The 24,718-nt window shown below is 37.6% G+C and overlaps 1 protein-coding gene across 8 annotated transcripts in view; it reads left to right on the forward strand.

Annotated features, from left to right (window-relative positions):
* MAGI2 (membrane associated guanylate kinase, WW and PDZ domain containing 2) overlaps window positions 1-24,718 on the forward strand; it is a 719,944-nt gene that overhangs the window by 582,494 nt on the left and 112,732 nt on the right. For all 8 annotated transcript variants that reach the window (XM_048953502.1, XM_048953442.1, XM_048953458.1 and 5 more), the window contains one exon: window positions 16,280-16,915. In XM_048953502.1, the coding sequence (XP_048809459.1) occupies window positions 16,280-16,915 (636 nt within the window). The remainder of the gene's footprint in view (window positions 1-16,279; window positions 16,916-24,718) is intronic.

Raw genomic sequence — 24,718 nt, forward strand, 5'->3', positions numbered from 1 at the left:
TTCTAATTTTGCTTATGTATAATTTTATTATAGCATTCAATTATCAAAACAAAATGTAAACATTCAGCTCATTTTCAGCTTTTTTTTCATTTTGTATTAAAAATTAAATACAGTAAGAATGCATAAAACCCAAGTGTTCAGAAATTCAGCTCTTTATTTGCCTCGAACAGTTCATTGAGTACAAATTTTAAAGCAAAAATTTAAAGCAAATTTTAAACTCTTTGAATACTTGAGCACTGTTTAATTAATTACTTTTAAGTTACAGTTTCTGCTCCATATTTAGAGTGGGAAAAATTCAACTTAGCACTTGTGAAATGTACTGCTTGAACAGACTAACATCTGAGAACTTCAATTTCCCCATCAAAGATGAGAAATAGTCAATTCAGAGCTTTGTAAAGTGCAGTAAGTAATGAAGTTAGCATCCCCCATTATAATTAGATCAAACAGTGAAGAAAAGAAACCTGATGGAGGTTTATCTTAGCAAGATGTCTAGGCTGAGTGCTATATGTATCCAGTTGTGTGGGGTACATTACAACAGAAGTCTGTGCTAAATCACATGTACACCAGTTCTTTGGCAGTGTTCTGAGTCTCTTACCTGATGTGCATGGCATAAAGTAAAAACATCCAGAGTTGCATTAGAGAAGAAAAAACATTTTCAGGCATATAAATTACATTCCAGGAAGTTCGTGAACCTTTTACTAATGGAGGTTAAAGAGACATTTTATGTAATTCTGTTATGACTTCACTTCTAAGGCATGCCTTGCTGTACGTTACCCAAATTGGGATATTAGAGCAGGGCACATCTCCTCTGACACTGTTTCACTTAGCCTTTGGAAGAAGTGCAAAGTTTATTTCAACACTTATACATCTGCCTCTTTATAATTGATGATACTGACATTAAAAAAAATAATAAAACAAAAGGCTTCTTTGTTTACAAACCTGTAATGAAAATTTCTTGCTAACATGCCTGAGCTGTGGCCCTAAGGTGGGCTCCAGTGAGCCAAAGGGAAGGTGTCTGTCTACAGCACAGGCACTGCCCCTCGCCAGACCATACTACCTGACCAGATATCACCCTTGCATATAGCCCAACAATTTATTGGTGGGCTTTTGCTTAGATCCCTCTGTAAATTCAACAGGAAAATCACGCAATGGCTTGGTGCAAATCACTGTACCAAAATACTTAGCATATTTATTTGTTCATTCTTTTTTCTATCACTGTAGAAGCCATCTATTTTGAAGTTGGTTTTTTGTTGTTCTGATATCAACAAGAGAAGTATAAAATGCTATTTTTTTTACCTCTCGTCATTTTCCAAGCAGGTTAGAATGGCAGCAGCATTATTCAGAGTTCTAAAAAGCTTTCTGTACTCTGCTGGATTGTTTTGAGCAGTCTGCTTAGTCTGTTCTATTCCAATTATTTTCTGTATATCAAACAGTATATTTTTACAGGCCACATTTGAGTGCATTGTTGCTTTCATCAGAAGGAAATACAGTCAGCTATTATATAAGAGATTCAATCATATCTAGTGCAGTTCTACTTATCTAAACATTTTTTTTTCTGAATTGTTTCGCAAAAAAAAGGATAATAATAGTAATTATGCTTGAACTATTGTTTATGACAAATATGCTACTCCATCCAAGGTGCTGACCTGATGGATTTTTATTTCAAGCTCTATCATGCTGTAAATACTGTCTTTTTATAGACTGTTCAGTTCTGAATGAGGGATGGTGAGATTTTAAACATTACATTTACTACACAAATAATGAATTCTCTTTTCCTAGGATGTAAGATATGTAATTTCAAGTCAAATGGAAGTAATGTCTTAGCAAAAATGTTGGCATGCAAAATTTTCTTTAAAACTGTTTGAATTGCAAGTAACATTTGCTTAAGAAAGTTAAGTGAGGAATCAAAATCAAGATGTTCCTTATTTGTATAGACTGTTAATTGATCTAGTTCAGCCAAAGGGTCACAGACTGGCGATGTTTATCTAATCCCAACCTAGAAAGTACATCTCATAAAATACATGGTTGTTTGTGTGACTTCCTTACCACCAATACCTTAACCTTCTATTTACCAAGACTGTTAAAGTTGATGATTCTCTTAAGGCTTGGAAAGCAGCACATTTATCTGTAGAATACATGTAGGTATAGATACAGTGGCCCAGTGTGAGTGTGGCTCCAGCACTGACACCAGTATCAGCCCTCCCTGAGGCTGCTCTGCACACTGGGTCTTTTTACAGTAAGCTCCTATACAATCATTTTCAAAGGCATAATCTCAGACAGAGCATCACTGGAATAATCCAATTCTGTGTCACCCATCCAAATATATTTTTTTCTAAGCTAGTCTGTTAGAGACAATCCATTAGGAAACAATAGCACATTCTGTATAGTGAAAGTATCTGAATGTATCTTTAAATGATCAATAGATAGTACTATAATATTGGTTCTGTACTTGAATTGAATTTTGAATGTTTGTTGCAGACTGCTTTTATGTGTGTTTATCTGTGTGGAGATGTGCTCAGGGTGAATAATTCCATATAATTGTATGTGTGTGTGAATAAGTATGAATATATGTACACATTTAATATATATTAAATATATATATAATTTAGTCAATTTCAGGGAAAAAAAAAGTTCCATCTCTGGGATTTCATGGAGATAGAGGAACTATATCCTCATTTCATAATGTCAGATATTATGAATATCATTGAGGGCCTCTGTGTTAGGGATCAGTCACTTTTGCAGAGGGTCAGTCTGGTCCCAAAATGCATTTCCCACACAGAAATGCATCCACATGTTAATGTAGCCTTTTGTGGATTGTGCATGAGAATTTGGAACTAATTCTCTTCCACTGTAGCTTCTGTACTAAACACCCTTCACCTTGGATTGACAGGAAGAGCTGAGCTTTCCCTCTACTGGATGTTTGGCTGTTCTATCCAGTCAGCACAGGAGCGGCAGTCTAATCTAGACCTGCTGTTCTCTCTTGATTTCTCTCACACAGCCTTTAATGCAGGGGAAAGGAAAAAGCAGGACAAGTGCAGAAGCAAGAAGGGATTACACAAAAAGTTCTAAATCAAAGGATAAATAAGAAGTGCTGTCTTGGTATTTCAAGATCTGTTTGAACAATGCAAATGCATCAAATGCATGTAGGGAACCTTTAGTCTATTGTTCTCCACATATGATTGTTTTATTTTGATCTATGACATAGATATCATAAAAGAAATCTGAAACAATTCCTCTCTGTGTGAAGACTGGAAGGAGAAAATTGATGGGTTAAGCCAGTTAGTCCTCCTGTTGTAAGAGCAGCTCTATCCAATGCTGTGGTATACTTACTCCTTGCTGTACTATATGTTGTACAGCATTGTTGTATCTGCTTCAGCAGACTGAGCAAGAATTTTACATTTTCTTGCAGCATCAGCAAGTTCGTTTCCCAGATCTCAGATCTGACAGAGGCTACCATGACAATTTTTTTTTTTTTTTTTACCTCTGTTTGCATTTTGCAATGGCAGTTCTTAGGATTGGTATGTATATATAAAACCAACTCCTTCAGAAGAATGTCAATGTTTCATGCATTGTAGCCTTACTATTATATTTCTATCAGTGATGGAATTAAATGTTCTTTTAAATCCTGATTTAGCTGGAAAAGAGAAATAACAGTAAGCTTGTAAAACTTTTGTTCTTTTTTCCATTTCTTTACACTTTAGTCAATTTGGTGCAACAGTATTCATTAGCTGAATGCACATTTCATATTTTTGTGTTTGATTCTGTTTTTTAATTTGATAATGCTCACATAACTAATTTATCTTTTAATGGTGACAGCTTTTAATCTCTTTCACGTCTTGTTGGTATCTGAGCACATCTGGGTCTTACTTAGGTATTCAAAATCTTTGTTATGCCCTCTAGAGCATCCTTCCCAAATGGATTCTATTTGTCCAAGTGGAAAAAAAAAAAAAAAAAGAATATATTATCAATCATTTTAAACTCATTTTAAACAGTTTTGGTTTAACACTCCCCATAGCTACAAAGCAATAACAACACAGACAATTTGTTCTACTTCTTTTCAGAGTTAGTGGAGAGGGAAAGAATCCTTCATTATAGAAGAAATTTAGAGAGTGTCAAAGAACCAAGTTGGGAAAATATTTAATTAGAATCCAAAGTAAAAGCTGACTACACTCCAGTGAAGGAAAAGCATATCTGATATGTGCACACAGTTCTTCCTCATGAGAGTAGAAAACTTGCCGTCTGACTCATAGCTCATCTTTGACAATTCTGTCTGTAATTATTGTAATATTTTCCGCATTGATACGTTTGGGGTACATTAAAGGTTATCTATGTAGGGACTGTGCAAATACCCTTCAGCTTCCTTGGCCAAAGTGTCGGACAGTGGCTGCTGATACTGGATAAATCTTATTCTAAACATCCTCTGCACCATGTTTCTCCTTGCATTGCTAGTATTCTTTACTTTTTTCAGTATTTCCATTTTAAGCGATGTCTTCACTTTCCCTGTTCCCAGTCCTCTTCCGCTACGCTGGCTTGCAGGGAATTCTCATCCTAAGGAGCTTTTGCTGAGAGCCACAGCCTGAAGCTGATCATGGGGGGGAAGGGTGTCAGCCCCATCAGAGCACAGGCTGTGCTGTGCCTTCTATCTCAAGAAAACACAGCTTGAAGAAAAGTGTCACCTATAGTTATTAGCAGCACTTTAGACCAGGTGGAACTTTGATTCTCCTTCTAAATCATTACTGCTTTTGAAGCACCTAAAGATATTTGAATAAATGTGAAAATCTGTGTACCTCTGTATTTCTAAGGTGCATTTCAGACAAGTTCTGCTAGGAGAGCTTCATGATACTCAGCAATCAATCTGCAACTAAATTGTAATAAATTCTGGAAGCTGGTAAATTCTGAGAAGGAAAATGAATATGGTTACCACAAATATCAGTTTAGTGCCCTCTCTATTTATGATCTCTATCATATAACATTGTGTAATGAGGTTGAGAAGCATTTGATGCTAGTTTTCCCTAGCATATGAAATCATACGTAGAACTAGCAACTTTACTGTAATGACATTAACAGCATTTCAGACTTTTTTATTGCATAAGCCTCATTTACTGTAAGCAGTTAATCAGAATGGAGTCATAGAATCATAAAGGTTGGAAAAGACCACTAAGTCATCTAGTCCAACTATCAACCTATCAGCACCACGAATATGAATATGCCTTCCCAAGAGAATTCATAGTTCTCTCGTATTATGATAATACATAGACTTGTGAAATAATATGAAAGATGGAATAGTTTCTATCCTAATGGAAATAAAATGATAGAACTTTTCAGAAATTATTTCTTCCCAGTATTTAACTGTAATCCCAAATATTTATTGACTCTGCAGATCCAGTCTTGACAACGTTTCAGTAGCACTTAACAATATGCCAAGATCACTAGACATTAAATACACCGACTGATTTATTTAGCTTTTATGTCTGTAAAAATTGTCAGTGCTAAACAATTTTGGGGTCCCTTGCTGAGGAGAGCTAAATTTCTGCCAGTTTGGAAATGCTATGATCTTCTAAATATTATCTGGGAATGTAATACACATTCTTTCACCAGTATAAAATTAGGAAAAGAAATGTAACTGTGATATTTTGTAATTACACTGTTTTGTTCATTGTTTTCAATTGTCATAAAAGTGTAATAGATTTTACAATTTGGTTTATTGTCCTATGAACAAGGACACATTTTTTCCTGCTATAGAAGTATCCATTGTAAACCCTGTGAAATCAAAGCACACTAAGTTAAATAAATGCAGAATTCATTCACTCAGTTATGCTGAACTTTGCTGGTAGGACACAGTTATTTATAGTGATGTCTCCCTTGCCATTGTCAGCAGATCTGGATTTGATTTGACTGATTCATGAAGACAATTTGGGGTTTATTTTCATGAACCTGCAATTTCTTGATTATACTAAATGCAGGAAGAATTAAAATAGACAAGGAGTCTTTCATTGTTGTACCTAGGGTTGTTTGGATATTTTATTTTAACCTTGGGTGAGTTTCTTGGGACTATAATACCTATCAGAATCAATAACTTTTCACTGTACATCTAAAAATGACTAAAAATTGCAGCTGTCACCTTACTGTGAATTTTGTCTGGAAATTGCTTTCTGACAGGGCATCTGTGTGAGCAGTGTGCACGTGCAAACCTTAAAAACTAACAATTTCATACTTGAACTGTTATAAGAAGCAGAAAGAACAAATGTAGCTTTGATACAAATTACTATCAATTTTTAAAACATTCCTTCTGTGAGAAAGATTCACCAGCATATTCAGGGCACAAACACAGTCAGTAAGGTAGTTAGGAAATCATTTTTAGAGACAGGGAAGAGCAGAACACCAAGCGCAAGTCTGTTTCCTTTCACCTTTCTCTAGCATTCTGCTGCTGACATTTGTATCTCCAGATCTTCCTGGTCTTTCCATCCTTGTATCATATTGTGTATACTCTCGTCCATTGCTTCTCCATAATTATCTCCTGTCTGTAACATGCTGCATTCCTGCATGTGTTTCTCTTCTATGCTTCTATGACTTCTCTTCTATGCTATTAGCCTGGAAAAATTACTGTAAAGCCTGAAAAAAAGGAATTCCTCTATTGCTCTTTAATACACAATTTTAAAATAATATGTTTATACATTCCTAAGAAACTATTGTGTAGCCTTCCTGGTATAGAAATGATGTTAAAAGTTCTCTGTAGTAGAAGTAATTCTGTTCATGATTTTACTATTAAAAAAAAAAAAAAAGAAAGAAAATAGAGATAATACATGAGATAAACATAATTAAAGATTGAAAAGAGTTTGTAAAACTCTTGAGTAAGAAGGGACTCTCATACTAGACTTACATTTGAGGAAGATATTTGTTAATGAATTGGTAATCATAGATAACTCCATATTAAATATAATGAGGTACTCACAGGTAGTAGGCTAGTAGTTAAAATACATATATTTCACTGGGAATTATTTTACTGATTTGAAAAATGTAAATTCTTTTTAATATAAATATAATACTTCCTGTCCTTGAAGTTGTATAAAAACATTAACCTGCAGTAATCCAGACTTTTTTTGAAGCGTTTGTCTGTGGTGGTTTCAGGGTGCCAACCTTGTGCCTCCAAGATGCAGCAAGATTTGAGGATTTCCTTTTATGTATATTCACACACATACATACACACATAGATACTCTAAATTTCTAGTTTGGCAACACAGTAGATGCTCTAATGCCAAGGAGGTGGCAATGAATGATCAGACAGTTCATTATGAGTGGCACAAGATGTTTAGCCAGACACAAGTTCTTCAGCATAAATTTTGAAAGTGATTTAGTGGTGTTAATAGCAGTGCCCGGGACAACAGTCATTGTAAACATTTCTTATGGGAAGTACTTGGACACATTATAATGATTGACCTTGCTAAAAAACACATTAAGGCAGCACTTTCAGTCTTGGTTCCTATTGGTTTCACAGCCACAATTTGACTCTGAAACAAGCACCTGATTTCCACAAGTGCTGAATGCCAGCAGGTGCTGTGGTCAGCAGAACAGAGACCTGAGTGATGGCACAAAAAGCCATCACACCTTTTAATCTTAGCTTTAAACCTGATAGCAAAATCAGAAGGTCTGCACTAGCAGCTGAAGTTAGGCATCTGGATAAGCACTGTGAGTGGATCAAGAAAAATGGAGTATTGAGCAAACAGTATTGAAAGTCACAATCGAAGATCAAAATCAAACCTCATTGCCTGTTCCTAAAAGCACTCAGCTTCATATATATTTCAGCATATAAAGACATTTGTACATGTGCAGAAAATGCCCTTCACCAGGAATAGGAGGCACTGCCTGCTTCCCAGCAGGGAGAGGCACTGCTCAGTATTTACATCATGCTCTACCATAGCCAATGCCTTTAGGCTGTTGGGAGGCTCATGGGCCTACTTCCCCCCTCCTGGGAGCCATTACCTAGATAAATGTGATGCTCTGAGTATGGAAATAAAATGTTGTGTGTACAAAAGAAAATGTGTTGAAAATTCTGACCTTCTTTTTCTAAAGAAAAAAAGGACTTGATTTTTGCATGAGCCTCTGCACGGTGACACCTTTCAAAGTGTTCCCAAATAACTATGCGAACGTGGCATGCATTTTTTATCTTGCTCTTCAGATCCACTAGTGTTTTGTAATTCAGTTCATTCACACCAGGAGTTTCAAGATGAGAAACTGGTTCTTGCAAGCAAAACCTAGATACAATAGGCTTATATAATTTGTAAATAAAAGGCTGCCTTGGAAATTTGACTTATTTTTTTTTAATGTGGTCTTGTGTCCAAATTACTTATCATCTTTGGAATAATTACTGTTGTGGTTTAACCTGGCAGGTGGCTGAGAAGCATACAGTCATTCACTCACTCCTCCTTTCTTCCCAGTGAGATGGGTGAGAGAATAGAGGGAAAAAATTGTAGAACTCGTGGATTGAGATAAAACTATTTACTAAGATAAAGAAAAGGAAAAGGAGAATAATTATGCCTATTTGTATACATGTAAATGTATAGGAAGGTATGTAACAAGTGATGCACAAGCAATTGCTCACCACCTCTCAACTGATGCCCAGCTGACCTCTGAACAGGGGAAGAGTGAAATAAACATCCTCCCTTGAGCCTTTTGCTTGATGTCATGTGGTATCGAATATTCCTTTGGCCAGTATGAATCCTAATTCTGTTCCCTCCCAGCTCCTTGGGCCCTTCACTGAGGATGGCTTGGCTCTCTACAGCGCTGCTTAGCAGCAAATATAAACATCAGTCTGTTATCAACATTGTTTTCCTTCCAGAATCAAAACATCATATCAGACACTCCAAAAAAACAGTTTTGTCCCAGCTGAAACTAAGACAATTACTATTTTTTTTTGAAAGTAGCTGTTTAAAATGCTTTCAGATGCTTGAAGAAGTGAGAAATTGTTTAGCTCAGATGAGAATCTGCTGCTCTTTAGCACTTTACAAGCAACATTCAAGTATTCTTTTGCTACTTACTTACTTTCATTTTATTCTGTGATATTTACACTGGATCAGCAAATAATCGAGGTCTTTAGATTTTTTTTTTTTTTTTGAATGTGTTTTATTTCTTTCCCCCCAAAAATAAAATAAAATAAAAAATTAAATGCTTCTATTTAAATAGCTTTTACCACTGTATGCAAAGTACAAACAGAAATGCAAATAGTTTCTTCCACTAATCCACATCTGGCTGAGTGTAATTACATGATGCATGCTGGTTAAGCACAAAAATTTTGAATAGACAGCTTTTTAATTAGGCATGTGCATTGGGTCAGAGCAGAATTAAAAGAGGTTCTGAAAATTTGATTTGATAAAAATGGCACCTGCTTACTCAACAGATCTGGGTCTCAGGCACAGTTACAGTCATGTCTGTGTTAAATCTTCCCCCTTGAAGAGGAAGCAAAGTTCTGAACAAGGGCAGTAAGGTTTATTCTGACTCACACGTCAGTCCTTCCTATGGCAGGGACGGAGTTATGCACTTGTGCAGTGATCCTTTGTAGAACTGCTGACTTGAAAATGTGATAAGCAGCTGTTTGCCTCTATTGCTCAGGTTTCATTAAGAGGAAAAGTCAGGGCTTTCTGACCATGTCTGAGGGCCTGAATGCACAGAAAAACATTTTTATTTCATTTTTGCCAGATTTAATAACTAATTATTTGTATTATGCTTCGATTTTTCCTGCAAACCTCATTTCTGAGAGCCCAGTGAGTGAATGGTAGATATTTGTAAGGCAGTGACCTGTCAGCTTCGTTGTTTGTCAGCACATGGGTAAAACTTTCTGTATAAGATGAAGACCAGGAAATAGCCCTTCTCTGCCAATCTAAAAAGATATATTTTAATGGGCTGTTCAGCATGCTCACACACCAGCAAGTTGTCCTGAAATTATTTCTGAGCTACAAGCAGCTGACCATAGTGTGTCCCAGCAGCCCTCTTCATTTCAGTATGGCTGCATAAACTATCTATGAAATAAAATTGTTACAGAGCCAACGACAGAGTGGTCAGTTTTAAATGTATAGCCCTCTTCCAGTTTGTGGCTGTGGCTATGATGAGAATGCATATCTCCCAGGTAACACTCTTGCTAAGTTTTAGCAGTTAAATAGTCCTCCTTAAAAGAAGTGAGAATTTCCTTGGCAGGTATTTTAACTACTTCGGTATTAATATGCAATAGCCACTTCATGCTGCAGTCTTCTTTAAGAAGTGATTACAATTCAGTAATTTTTATTTTCAAAACAGGGATAATTATGTGATTAAAATTAGCAAAAAGTAGGTCCACTTTAAAAAAAAAAAAAAAAATAGGCTACCACTGATTGCAGAGTCCCAGGTTTTATCTTCCATTTATAATACTTATGCTGCTACAGTATGAGTATTTAGAGCCGAGTTGATGTTATAGGGTTCTCCGGGAGGTCACAGTAGAAGAAAACAGAAATTCTGTTTACATAGAGCCTTTCAAAATCTCATGTGTTCTAACAATTGACTGTACCCACTGATAACAGAAATTATTCACACACTGAATTAACACCTATGGAAAGGGAAGTGAAGCTGAGGCTTGAAGTTTCAGAATATAATTTGGTCTTTACTGTTTAACCAGCTGGCCCTTATGTGCTGCTTCCTTCTTTGTGCTGCTGCTGGTAGATGTATGTGCATGTACAAAAACTTCTCGTTTCTGAGGAGTCTTCACCTCTTCCATGACCATCGGTCACATGTGCTGTTATTGGAATTACCGTGACATTTTGTGTCTCAGTGCTGGAAACATGTCAGCAGCTCAGAATTTATTAGTAATAGGCTACTTTGCCAGCAGTATTGCAGTACTGTGCAAAAACAGAAGACAAGGTCACTGCTAGGAAGTGACAGAAGCAGCTAGCAATAGCAGTACATAACGTAGGTGGGCAGGTGTAGGAAGAACTTCAGCAATAAAGTCATCACATTGTTCATCTTATATTTTGTTGGTTCTGAAGTTCATGCAATATATGCACATGCAGACTTTGAAGTGTATGGTTGAGAAATACAGGTAGAAATAAGTAATACAGAAGTTAGTAGTTGTTACAAAAGATATAAATGCAGAAAAGGAAGAAAAAAAATAAAGCATCCTGAGTCTCACAGAGCTGGTTCTTCCTGTGCTCCTACACTGACTTGCCAAACCGTGGGCTGTTTTCAGCTCCATTGCTGTAGACTGTGCTGGCTATGTGGGGAGAGCAGGGCTGCCTCTGCCCCCACCAAATCACAGAGTTTCTTCTAGATTGTGAATGAGGTCATCAGTTAACAACAAAGACCTAATGTGCCTTCTTTTCTTTGAGTTTGGACGTGGAAGTAGAAAGAAGTCTGAGTACCAATGAGAAGGGCCTTACAGGAAGCGGTTCAGTTCACTGAGGTACCATAAAAACTCCAGTTAGGGGTCTGAATGTGCAAGAAACAGTAATGGCAAGAAATTTACAGATGTCAAAAAAAAAACCTCACAGATTGAATTTGGATCAAGCACTCCATGAGTGAAAAGAATTATTTTTGCAGAGTTAATAACAGGTCTCCATATTCTGATTTGACTCTGTAATGTTTTAAAGGACAGGAATGTAAGTAGTAATCTGTCATTAAGGGGGTGTCAAAGCTCACAGATTTCTTTGTTAGTCACCAGGCTAATGAGTGATAATGATAGTTTACGCCTGGATTTTTGTTTGATTGATTGCTTTAAGATATATAGATAACAGAACATTTAAGCAAGAAATCAGCAATTAATTCCATTTATATTACAGGAAAAAATAATTAATAATCATGAAACTTTAAAAGGCAAAACAAGCTAGTCAAAGTGAAATATTCTGGACTGTGATGGATATGCCTGTGAACAAGGCATAGAATTTCACCAGGTCTAACGTACTGCATTGTATTTGACAGCAGGGAACTAGGTTCAAACCTACGATCCTAAGTTTGTCTGTCAAATGCAAAGCCTGAATAAGGCAGAGGAAACTCTTCAGGCATTTTGACAAATTTGGTTGCCAGCAGTATCCTCTAGCATTGTTTCACTCAATACTGAATTGGGATGTTGACTACTGGAAAGTGGGATCTGTTCTTGTGATGGTGCAGGTGTTTGAGATGAAGGACAGAATATTTTTTGTCCACTCTCCTGGGTAGCAAAGCTGTCACTTCATCAAGAGTGCCATTCAATTGCCTATTCTGCATGGCAGCCTTGTCTCTTTTATCCCTGAAGTCAGATAGGATTGGTAGTGCATGTGCAGAGTTCTTAAATGTTGGGGAAATGTGGGAGAAGACATCATGGGGGGGACACTGATGTGCAGAAATGTCTAATCTAGAGAAGAAAATACACGGTGGGATCTCATCAGTGTCTACAGTACCCAAGGGAAGGATGCAAAGAGGACGGAGCCGGGCTCCTCTCATAGCTGCTGAGTGCCAGGACAGGATGCCGTGGGCACAAATGGGAACACAGGAAGTTCCATCTAGACATGAGGAAGCACTTCTGTGTTGTGTGGGTGATGAAGCAGTGGCACAGGCTGCTGAGAGGCTGTGAGGTCTCCTTGATGATCTTCAAAAACAGGCTGAGGGAGTTGGGCTTGTTCAGCCTGGAGAAGAGAAGGCTGCGGGGTGACCTCATTGCAGTCTATCAATACCTGAAGGGAACCTACACCCAGGAGGGGAGTAAACTCTTCAAAAGGGCTGATAATAGCAGGACTAGGGGAAATGGATCCAAGTTGAAGGAGGGAAGATTTAGGTTGGATGTTAGGGGGAAGTTCTTTACTAGGAGAGTGGTTAGGCCCTGGAACGGGCTGCCCAGGGAGGTTGTGGATGCCCCGTCCTTGGACGTGTTTAAGGCCAGGTTGGACAGGGTCCTGGGCAACCTGATCTGAATGTGTATGTTTGGTGGCCCTGCTAGGCAGGGGGGTTGGAACTACATGATCCTTGAGGTCCCTTCCAACCCGGGCGATTCTGTGATTCTGTGATTCTGTGAAAAACCACATGGCCATGGCCCTGGGCATGCTGTTCTGGGTGTCCATGCTGGGGTGAATTGGGCCAGATGGACCCTGATGTCCCATCAAACCTCTGCCAGTCTTTGGCTGTGGAAACAAACTCTAGTCAGTTTAGTACATTTAGTTCTAAAAGCCAAAGTATGATGCTAAATTTAAACATTCTGCAGAAGTTTGAGGGGACCCACTCACTGTGGAACTGTGATTTCTGGAGGCAGACTGTCTTGCTAAAATACTCATGCAGGAATTATAAAGGGGATAGCAATTATGCTTGTCCATATGCATCCATTATTATTAGAAGCAGCAGGAGGTAACTGTCCAAGAAGATGCTACAGGAACCTTTCAGGAAATTTTCCTAAAGTTGAGAGGTTTTGAACTCTGCATTAATATGGCCCCGTCTCTGTAATGCTCTTAACTTATCTCTCTCTTCCTACCAAATGCTGGGTATTTCTTTCTGTGTCAGTAATAAAAAATTCTCAGCCTGGCAACAGAGTTAGGCTGGAAAAAAACTCCTACAATCCAGAGATATATTTGAACAATTTCTGAAATTAACCCCTTTTAATCCTTCTTCATATCTCATGATCTGAAACTTCTTCCCAGGCTAACACCACTGCAGCTTCACCATGAATTGAACTTGGTAACTCATGCCTTTCTCCTCATCCCTTTTAACCTTCAGCCATATGTTCACCATATGACAATATAACATTATGGGTCTCAAACAGATCAACTGTGAGTTATGGCTTCAGAGTGTGCCCTAGATACACTGTTCACATTAAACCTCAGAAAGCATAAGAATATTTAAAAATGTTGATAGAGGAAATGTTGAAGAATTTGTGAGGGATAAAACTTCATAATACTTTGTGAGGGATAATAGCTTCATTATTTTGAGTAGTTCTTACCCAAAACCTCTGAATGTTCATTTCTGCCTTTTCAGTGACTGGCGGAAGGGTTGACTTCAGCTGTATATTTTCTTAGCATGCTTTTTGTGGACTGGCTAATTTCTTTTCACTGGATAGCTACTGTTATGTCACTTAGCTTATCTAATCTCCTGATTTCTGAAAAACATCTTGTTTTAAGTTTTAAAACACAGCCAATGCTGTACAAATATATAAAGTGAAGCAGACAAGGTTTCCCTGCCCTGCACAAATAATGCTTTGATCCTTTTGCACCCTCTGCTTAAGTGTTGCAAGAGAGGATGAACAGATTGCTCTCCTCCCACTACATATCTGCATTGCCAGCACTCAGGGAAATAAAGACTGCATGGATTAGAAAGTTACAAGGGTACAATGAAGGCATAAGCTACTGCAGTAGGAGCATGTATTGAAGAGGTCTCAGTTGAACAGTATCCATCCTATTATGAGCAATGTCAGCCTCGCTGCTAATGTGGAAGCCAGGGATGAGAGTGCAGGTAAGATCTTTCTATAGCAGGGCATGATCAAATCACAGTGAATTGCAGCTGCTGCCACTATAATGTCATACAGCAAATTCTTTCTCTCTTTAATATATTGACTTTCAAAAACTGTTTTTATAGCATCAGCTGCTTAAGACTGAAGTATTGGAGCTCCTTCTGCACTACCTGTGAGATGAACATACTGCTTTTGCTTATATAGCTTGAAATCTATTTATGACGCATTTAAGACTGTATTTGTGGCTCCTATTATTTGTGAATATTATTCACAAGTACTTTAACAAATTCTGTTCACATTTTTTCCCTTAACACTCTCTGAAGAAATCTTTCAACAAATCACAGTTTGTGCATAAGCAGTTAATTACTGTCAGCTGTTGGATAGCCTGACTGTGTGGGAATTGACCATTTCATTTTCACGTATAAACAATCTTTGCCTTTTCCTGCACTGGCATCTTGATGATGCTTTTTTTTCCTCAGTTTGCTTGATTAGATCTTTTGATTTAAGCACTTGAAAGATGTAATTTCACAAATATACTCAAAGCAATTCTACACAAGCTGCCTCTTCCTCCCCAAATAATTCTCATTTTATTGCTGAGTTCTGAAATATCATTATAAAGCAATATGTTTTGAAAAGTCAATTATTGAACTGCATACCTTGTAGACACCTCATCATGTTGTCTGTATAAATGATTTTTTCTTCCTAATTAATGGTAGGGTAATAACAGGATTAAAAAAAAAAAAATAGTTCAACTTGCAGAGTTCTCTAACCAAACCTACGTATTGTTGTTTCATTAAAGTGCAAGCCAACTGTGGTCAACAAACTATTCTGAATATTGTTTTTACAAATCACTTTTTATTTTAATGCATACTGTAACATTACCTTAAAATTATTTATGAATATTAATACATGTATCCATTCTAACAATAAGAAGGAAAGCAAATCTCTTTCTGAAATTTCCTTAAAAAAAATATGATTGGTGGAGGAGCAAATAGCCTGTTGATTTGAAGCATTCTGCTTTCATGCATAATGTTCTGACTGCTAGTTCTGTACAAGATTCTGAACATAAAAGTAACACCTTTATTTTCATTTGACAAGCTGATTTAGTTGGAAATTTGGAAATCTTAAACTGTCTTTCTGGTGTTTGTCTAGATTCCTTCAACTATAGCAGTCTGTCTAATAAAAAGCTATTCTACCTACGTACCAAATTTGTCCTGTCATCATGCTTGAACCATCGCAGCTACAGAAAAATACCACTGAACTTTTCTTCAATATGCAAGGCTCAGTTTAGTTCCTGCCTAGAATTGAAAGTGACTGTAGTAGTTCTGGATGTTTGATAGCAACAACATTTAATAGAAAACTGTCAATATCATGTCCAATAAAAAAGGTACTTCTTCAATCACGTTAGCTGAGCCTTCCATCTCTGTTCATTGATTCTCATGTCCACAAGTACATACTATTTCCTTTCTTCTTTTATTCTTCAACAAACAATAACATTTCTTAATAACAAGCCCTCCAAATAAGCTACCACTGTATCTTAAAAAAAAGTCATCTGTGGAGTACACTGAAAGGAGTAGAAAAATAGGAAAGAAATGTTAAGAAAAGGTATATTCCTGAATCTAGCTTAATTCTCCAGCTGTGAGCTACCACGGAAAAGAAATAGTACTACCGTTGTCTACCTGTATTACATTTGTTGGTATACAAACTAATTTTTTGTCTCCTCTGTTTGAGTCAACATGTTGGTCTAATCTATTGTATTTTTTTAATAGAGATCTATCTCATTAAAGAAAATTGTGCAGCGTGCAGTTACTAAAATTTTCTCTTATTGTTGCTCTCTTCTTCTCTTTCTAGGTGATGTGATTGTCTATATTAATGAAGTTTGTGTCCTTGGACATACTCACGCAGATGTAGTCAAACTCTTCCAGTCTGTTCCTATTGGTCAGAGTGTCAACTTGGTGCTATGTCGTGGATACCCTTTGCCCTTTGATCCTGAAGATCCTGCCAACAGCATGGTGCCACCCCTTGCAGTAATGGAGAGGCCTCCGGTAGTGGTAAATGGAAGACATAACTATGAAACTTATTTGGAATACATTTCTAGGACTTCTCAGTCTGTTCCAGACGTAACAGATCGACCACCACACTCCTTGCACTCCATTCCAGCAGATAGTCAGCTTGATAGCACATTCCCACCACCTGCCCATGATGATAATGTATCAATGGCTTCTTCTGGGGCCACCCAAGCTGAACTTATGACCTTAACCATTGTGAAAGGGGCCCAGGGCTTTGGCTTCACTATAGCAGACAGTCCTACAGGACAGAGGGTGAAGCAAATTCTAGACATTCAGGGATGTCCTGGTTTGTGTGAAGGTGACCTCATTGTTGAGATCAACCAGCAGAATGTACAGAACCTGAGCCATGCAGAAGTAGTGGATATACTTAAGGAATGTCCTGTTGGAAGTGAAACTTCTTTGATTATCCATAGAGGAGGTAAGTTTGGAAAGTGTGTACAATTGCAAAAATGTGTGTAAAAGGTTCTAAACCATAAGACATCCATATATATTCACTACATGCTTGTGTTCTAAATGGGAAATTAATTTCCATGTTGTGGGAGGTAACACTATTGGTACTGAATAAGTATGTCTGCAATTAAGTATTCTAGGCAAAATGTTTGTGTTTTGAGTGTCAATAATCCCTACTCTGTATAAGGGTGAAACTAGAGTATTTCAGGACCTTTCACCCTTCAATATTATGTGTCGTGTGCAGCAAACTTTTATCACCCCAACCCAGTGCTGCAAGCTTTGTATGTATTTTCTTATATTGCATAATTAAGGTAGATCAAAATTGGAGCAGTCTTTCAGCCATATGCAAGATTATTAGTCTGTATAAGCCGTTTTGTGCCTTTTTTCCTTGTGAAATTACTGTATAGCAATTGTTCTGTTTCTTTCTGAACAACAAAGATCAAACAAAGCATATTTTTCTCTCCTTTAAAAAGTAGCTTCTAGCAACTTCGTTTTTGGGATTAACCTGACACAGTAAACATGAATACACACAATTAGAAAGGCAGAGTCAATACTTATCTATAAGAAAGCAATAATGACAGAAATTTGAACACCTCATCAGTGATAAGTAGCAGCTTTTAACAGATTAGCCAAACACATTTTTATGCTGGCTTGTTATGAGCACTTAATTTAATAGTAAGACTTAATTTCTTTAATTAAAGATCTTTATTTCTCTCAAGTCTTTCATGTCACTGAACGTATGTTACTCTATGCTTCCAAAGAAAAAGAAAAAAAAGGAGGGAATCTACACTGAAATGTCTGTTACTTTCATTCTAATTAGTAGAGTTTGGAAAGTGAAGCTCTAGTATTTTTATGTGCCAAATGTTTTAAAAACCAACAGAGCCTTAGAACAAGGAATCTGGTAATATTTTATCACAAAGCAGAAAAAATAAACATTAGATGACAAATATCTGCAGATTCACATACTTGGTAAAGTATTTTTAACAGCTATGTGTAAAGGAATGATTAATAGATGACAGAATCTAACATTTCTTTGAAAGAAAACCTAATTAATACTGATGAGTAAAAGCCAGTGGTGTTATGAAAGTATGTAGACGTAGAGAAAGTTAATCATTGCAAAGGTGCTATAGAAGTTGCTGTTCAGTCTGGTTTTATTTAACAGATATTAAGAATCTGAAGAAAGAAAAAAAAAAAAAAAAGAGTAAACTGCATTTTTTCCTTGAAAATTATGACAAACTAGGGAGCATTACATGGCAATAAAGAGCATGAAGGGAATTAGGAGGGTTAGTAGCACACCAAAAGATGACATTTTGTTTTGAAAAATGAAACCTAATCCACCTCAAGAGGAAAACAATTCAGAACACCAATCTTCAGAGAGAAGTGGAGTGTGAAATCCAGTATGTTGAGCAAGCCTGAGTAATAATAGACACCAAAATAGATATTTCAGCAATGAGTGCTGGACAGTAGCAAAAAAAAAAAAAACCTGAAGCAAAACATACTCAGGCCTGTGAGGATAATTTCCCTCTCTCAAGAGAATTTCTTCTGAGAACACAGACTCATGCTCAAAATAAGTTGATCGACATGTTGGTTTAACAAGTTCTGCTACATTAACTGTGCTATGGTTATTTTATATACAACGTCATGAAAGATGAGTTGTAATGTACTGAGCTCAATCCTCGAAATATATGTGTATATTTATACTTTCTTGCCCTTTTTCAGGCTGAACACAGAGATGCAGGTAGTTATAGTAGCCCAGTTGACACAAAATATGTGGTCCAAATGCAGTAACTTATTCCTGAGTCTCAGCCTTCTGTTGATGGGAGTGAACATTGGTTGGATTTTCTTCATTTGTTTGTTTCTTTAGCTATGCAGTAAAGAGAAACAGAGCATGGTTTGTTCATGGCAAAACAATGACTCAGTCTAGAGGAACTGATTGGAAGCACCACGGAGTGATGAAGTTTAATGGGCCGAGACAGAACAAATGAAAATTTAACTTTACCATTAAACATTTCTGTACATAATGAATAAGGAATATGTTTCACTGCTAGTTTGTTAGCCTCGGAAATAGTCTTAATAAATAGAAAGCAGGGGTCCATTTGTTTGAATGATTCAAAATAAAAAGTGAAAAATGTGGTGTATGAGACAAAGCTTCACTACCTCAGGTGTGACTGAGTCATAGCTTAACAGAAACAGGAGAACGGTTGTAGGATGACTATCTGTGGTTTCACAACTCTGTAGAGAAAGGCAGTGCATTTGTGTGACCAAGTATACACCTATAATATAGGTAATGGTGTCTGTGCTAGTCATCACATCTCCTTTAATGGTCACAGAAGATAAATAGGCCTTTCTAGGATATAATTCATGTCATTTCAGTGTAGATGTTTCGAATAAGTCAGCTGTACCCTAAAAGTACATATTCTGCTTGACTGACTGTAAGAGAAACTGGGGATAGCTGGTTCACACATATCTCCTACAAAGAATGAACAAAAACTGACTGTATGATTTAGACGTGTGAGATAATCTGAATATAAAAAAGAATTCTAGCTCTTTGAGAATCCTGCTATGATTCTAAAATATTTAATATGTGACACTGTTGAAGCAAGGCATACCTTTTCATTACTCATATATCCAATTTTTATTTTTTTCCCTTTAATGTGTAGTGACAGATGGATAGTACCATCCCTTCTCACGATTATCGTATGCATCCTGTGTTTAGCATCCCATTTATAAGATTAATACCCAAGTAATATTCCTGCTTGTGAAAGAGGGAGGATGTTTTGCATAAGGTTGTGTGTTGCTTTGTAATGTGTTCTGTCTTTGAAATGAATATGGCCTGACTGCGTAGTTTACTGTCACAAATTCATTTTTGTAAGTGACTCAATTTTTCTCTCATCCAGTCATCGTTGCTACATTAGAGGCACAAAACAGATCAACATTGGCTTAGTTATATTCTCACTACAGACAAAAAGCATTTTATACAGCAAAGAATGTTCTCCCTTATGCATGTAATATGCATACTACAGCATTTAAAAAGCTTTTTTCCCTCAAGCTTATGAAATCAACAGCCAGCATATGCAGGGAAAGAAGAGACTTCATATTTCAAAAGGATAGAGGGAATGACTGTACTTAAGTGTGATGATATCCCAAAAAGAGAGTATCTGAACCATCAGTAAGTGGAGACCTGGCATTGGATACAACAAAGTGCTTGATCCACCACTGAATTTTTAGTGTAGTCCTCTTAAAATTTCTAAGGAAACAGTAGTCATACTTCTGCTTCGTTTTTGTTTGATTGTTTGTTTCAAAACAAAGGGAAAAATGATATATTATGTCTCAGAAAATACTGAGCAGCATTGGTTTGGTGAAGTATTGCTGAGTAAAAAAAAAAAAATAAAAAAAAAAAAAAAACAAAACGGAAAAGAAAGATTAGAAAATTAGAAAATTAGATACAATAAATGTGAGCCTGATAAAGTTCCTACTTCAGACTGCTGCTTTGTAAGCAGGGAATCCAAACAGGCTCTGAGAAACTGAGGCTGGTAGTATGAAACAGAGCCAGTGTTGCATCATCTATATTACCTTATTATTAATCAACTTCTGACATGGGACTCAAATAAGCAAGCAGCCAGTTTCACCTGGACAGGGTACGGGAAACCAAAATGAGGAGGATATTAAATTATGTAGATGTAAATTGTGGGAATGGCCAGGTCTCTTTCTTAGATTTTGTACAAACCACACAGAAGCTTATGATTCCTCTAGACTGCTAACAGATACCATTACATCACTTGCAGCATCAGCAGATCCTAAAACAGAAATTTCACCCAAAATAACATCCCTGCCTATTTCAGTGAATAAGCTTAGTCCTTCATAGCAAGGAAATATCAGATATCATAACAAGGATATCTTGAGTACCCTTCCCTATGCCTGATCCTCAAATTTATCTCTCTGTCACAGAGATAGAAAGTTTTTTTTAATCCAGAATTGTTACAAGATGGCTTTCAATTCGTCTGGTCAAGAAAGCTCATGCTCCTCCTCTCTTTTGGAAGTGCTTCACAAGGCAGTAGCATCTCCCAGCTAACGTGAATCTGACGCGGATGGTTCCCTTGGATCCAAGATCTCATAGCTTTTACTCTGCTTCTGCAATTTTTCATTCAAAATGTCACTCAGTGCCTGGTGCAAACTGGAGACCCTATACCTCATGGCTTACTCATCCACAAATCCAGACTTTCTAGCTAACAGTCTAAGGGTTTGAATAGATTAAATTATCGACATGATGGTGTAGGTTTTTGATTTGGGTCTTTACTGATGTTTTCTGTTATCTTATTAGCTCTTCTCTTTTAGATTCTTGAGATGTTGGTGATCATTTTCCCTCCAGTTTCTCCCTGAAGCAACCTGGGCTTGGTTTCATTGCTTTGTATGAGTGCTATATTTGAATTAAGAGCAGTCTGTTCGTACTTTGTTCATGAAGGTATATTTGTTTCTGTGGTCTCTAACCAGAGATATTGGGACATGCAAAGTCTAATAACTCTCCTGTTTCCCACCCCATTGTCTCCTCTCCAGACTTTTATTCCAGCTGTACATTTGCTCTTGATCCCTATTCTCTTGGGTTTTTTTGAAAGTATTCTGTTGTTGAGAGGAAGTTAATTCCATTTGATGATGTCCGCAATTTTAGTCCTGCTGTGTTCTTAAATGGCACATACCTCTGTCTGAGTTTAAGGGAAGTTTGGTTCCTCAGAGGGAAAGTGCATGGCAACATACAGTTGAACAACTGAACCATTTGAAGGGAACGCATAGGAGCCTAGAGGTGAACCATGGGCACTTCTGACACCTACAAGTCAGTGATGTAAATTTCTGTCCAACATGCTGCTAAAACATTGTTTTTCAATTTTCTCTTTCTGACTCATCAGCCCATTTTGCCTGTTTCAAAATTATTTTCTTTCATGTGACATCATAAATTCACCAATTTCCTCAGCAAGAGCTCTCTCTAAAAGTATCCTTCTCATGCTGGGTTTTTAGTTCTTTCGTTTTTTTGCTTATTTTTATTGTTGCTTTTTGCTAGTGATGATAAAAATTCCTTGCATGAGTCATGCGACATTTTTCACTTCATTGGCTTTGTTATGAGGTGTAGTATTGCCTTTCTTTCCTCTTAGCATTATCTATTTGTCCCTTCCTATCTTTCCTGCACATAAATTGGTATTTTGTGCAAAGTAATTTAATAACACCATTTTGAGACAGTCCTCTTTCCTATGTTAATTCCAGGAATAAAATCTTTGAAAAATCTTTAGAAAACATTGTCACCATGCAAGAAATACTACATTCATATTAACATAACTTAACATGGAAACTCTGCTTCATGTTCACAAGGCACATTTCACCCTGCAGAGCATTGTATTTTCATCTCTGAGAACATGTACTCTCCTAGTAACCTTCAAATTATTTACTTTTTGTCCTACACATTACAACTGTTTTATACTTGGGATTATCTTGAAATATTTTTAAGTACCTTGTAATTGATATTCAGTTTGCTTTAATAAATGTTTTACATGGTATAGCAGGTAAACTAAGAAGTCAGGTGTATATATAGCTTAGTTTACTAAAAGAAATGGTTCCCTCTCAGAAGCACAGGGAATAACCAATTTGAACAGAGGGAGCAACGAAAGGAGATCAGCTACCTTAAAATTTGCACTAATGAGACTTCCATGTTTTTTCTTGTATAGCTGTCACGGATTTGACCAGATCAATCTATGTCCGTGACAGGGGCGACAGGCCTCTGCCCTTCCCCCCCCCCACCCCAGTCCCACAAAAATGGGAAGGAAGGAAGGGAGGAAAAGAACAGCGGCAACAATCTATGGAGGAAAACTTATTTTACTATAATATTGGAATACAAGATAACACAATAGATACAATTTAATTGCAATTGAGATTAATAAATCAGACAAGATGAGAGAGAGAGAGTTCCCGGGACCGATTCAAACCTGAAAAGCTTGGAACGGCTAGGAAAGCACCCTCCAGCACCCACTGCAAGGCAGCAAGAGAGCGCCCCCCCCACCCGGAAGGGTCAGATCCCGTGACTTCTGTAATGTACAGGGATAGGTAGCTGGGATTGGGCAGTGACACTTTAATGCCCCGTACACTACATGATGTTTTGATGTGGAATACTGAAACCCAAAATAAAACAAACAAACAAACAAAAAACATAGAACCATGACATTCCACCCCTTATTCTACATCATTACATCATGCTTAAAATATATATACATATATACAAACAAAAAATGATTACAATGCTTTACACACATAGCTATATATATATATATATATATATATATATATACATACAATTAGTAACTGCACTCCCCTGCCATCAAGTTTCCCTGTGGTACACACTGGACATCCCCATTCTTCTGCATTACCCACCAAGTGGATCCTGGTCCCTGGGCAAAAACTGTACCACGGAGAGGTTTGCCCTTTCCAGAAGCTGGAAGAACCCAAACTGCCTTTCCTAACATGTTCTTTACATGTACAACGGGGACTTTATCTCCCTCTACGGTATGTAGGGAACTGGATTGGTTAGGACCATCACGATTGATAGATCCTCTGGTATTGACTAACCAGGTGGCTTCTGCCAAATGCTTCTCCCAGTGCTTAAATGTTCCGCCACCCAGTGCTTTTAGCATCGTTTTTAACAATCCATTGTATCGTTCAATTTTACCAGAGGCTGGTGCATGATAGGGAATATGGTAAATCCACTCAATGCCGTGATCTTTGGCCCAAGTATTTACAAGAGAATTTTTGAAATGAGTCCCATTATCTGACTCAATCCTTTCTGGGGTGCCATGTCGCCACAGGACTTGTTTCTCGAGACCCAGTATGGTGTTTCGGGCGGTAGCATGGGGTACTGCATATGTTTCGAGCCACCCAGTGGTTGCCTCCACCATGGTGAGCACATAATGCTTACCATTGCGAGATCGTGGCAAGGTGATATAATCAACCTGCCATGCCTCCCCATATTTGTACTTTTGCCATCGCCCTTCCTCCCAGAGGGGTTTCATCCTCTTGGCTTGTTTGATGATGGCACATGTTTCACAGTTATGAATAACCTGTGCAATGGCATCCATAGTTAAGTCCACCCCTCGGTCTCTAGCCCATTTGTATGTTGCATCTCTCCCTTGATGACCTGAGGTCTCATGGGCCCACCGAGCCAGAAATAATTCACCCTTGTTCTGCCAGTCTAAGTCTATTTGAGCCACCTCAATTCTGGCAGCTCGATCTACCTGATGGTTATTTTGCTGTTCTTCAGTAGCCCGACTCTTGGGCACATGAGCATCTACATGGCGCACCTTTACAACTATAGTCTTTGTTCGGGCAGCAATGTCTTTCCACAGTTCAGCAGCCCAAATAGGTTTACCCCTTCTTTGCCAGTTATTTTGCTCCCACTGCTGTAACCACCCCCATAAGGCATTTGCTACCATCCACGAGTCAGTGTAAAGATAGAGCATTGGCCACCTCTCCCGCTCAGCGACATCTAAGGCCAGTTGGACAGCCTTTACCTCTGCAAATTGGCTTGATTCTCCTTTCCCTTCAGTGGCCTCTGCAACTCGTCGTGTGGGGCTCCACACAGCAGATTTCCATCTGCGATGCTTTCCCACAATACGACACGATCCATCTGTGAACAGGGCATATTTCTTTTCATTCTCTGGTAGTTCATTGTATGGTGGGGCTTCTTTAGCACGTGATACTTCTTCTGCTGGTGGTGTTCCAAACTTTTTACCTTCAG

This window comes from Lagopus muta, chromosome 1 (assembly GCF_023343835.1).
Source record: "Lagopus muta isolate bLagMut1 chromosome 1, bLagMut1 primary, whole genome shotgun sequence".
Classification (NCBI taxonomy): Eukaryota; Metazoa; Chordata; class Aves; order Galliformes; family Phasianidae; genus Lagopus; species Lagopus muta.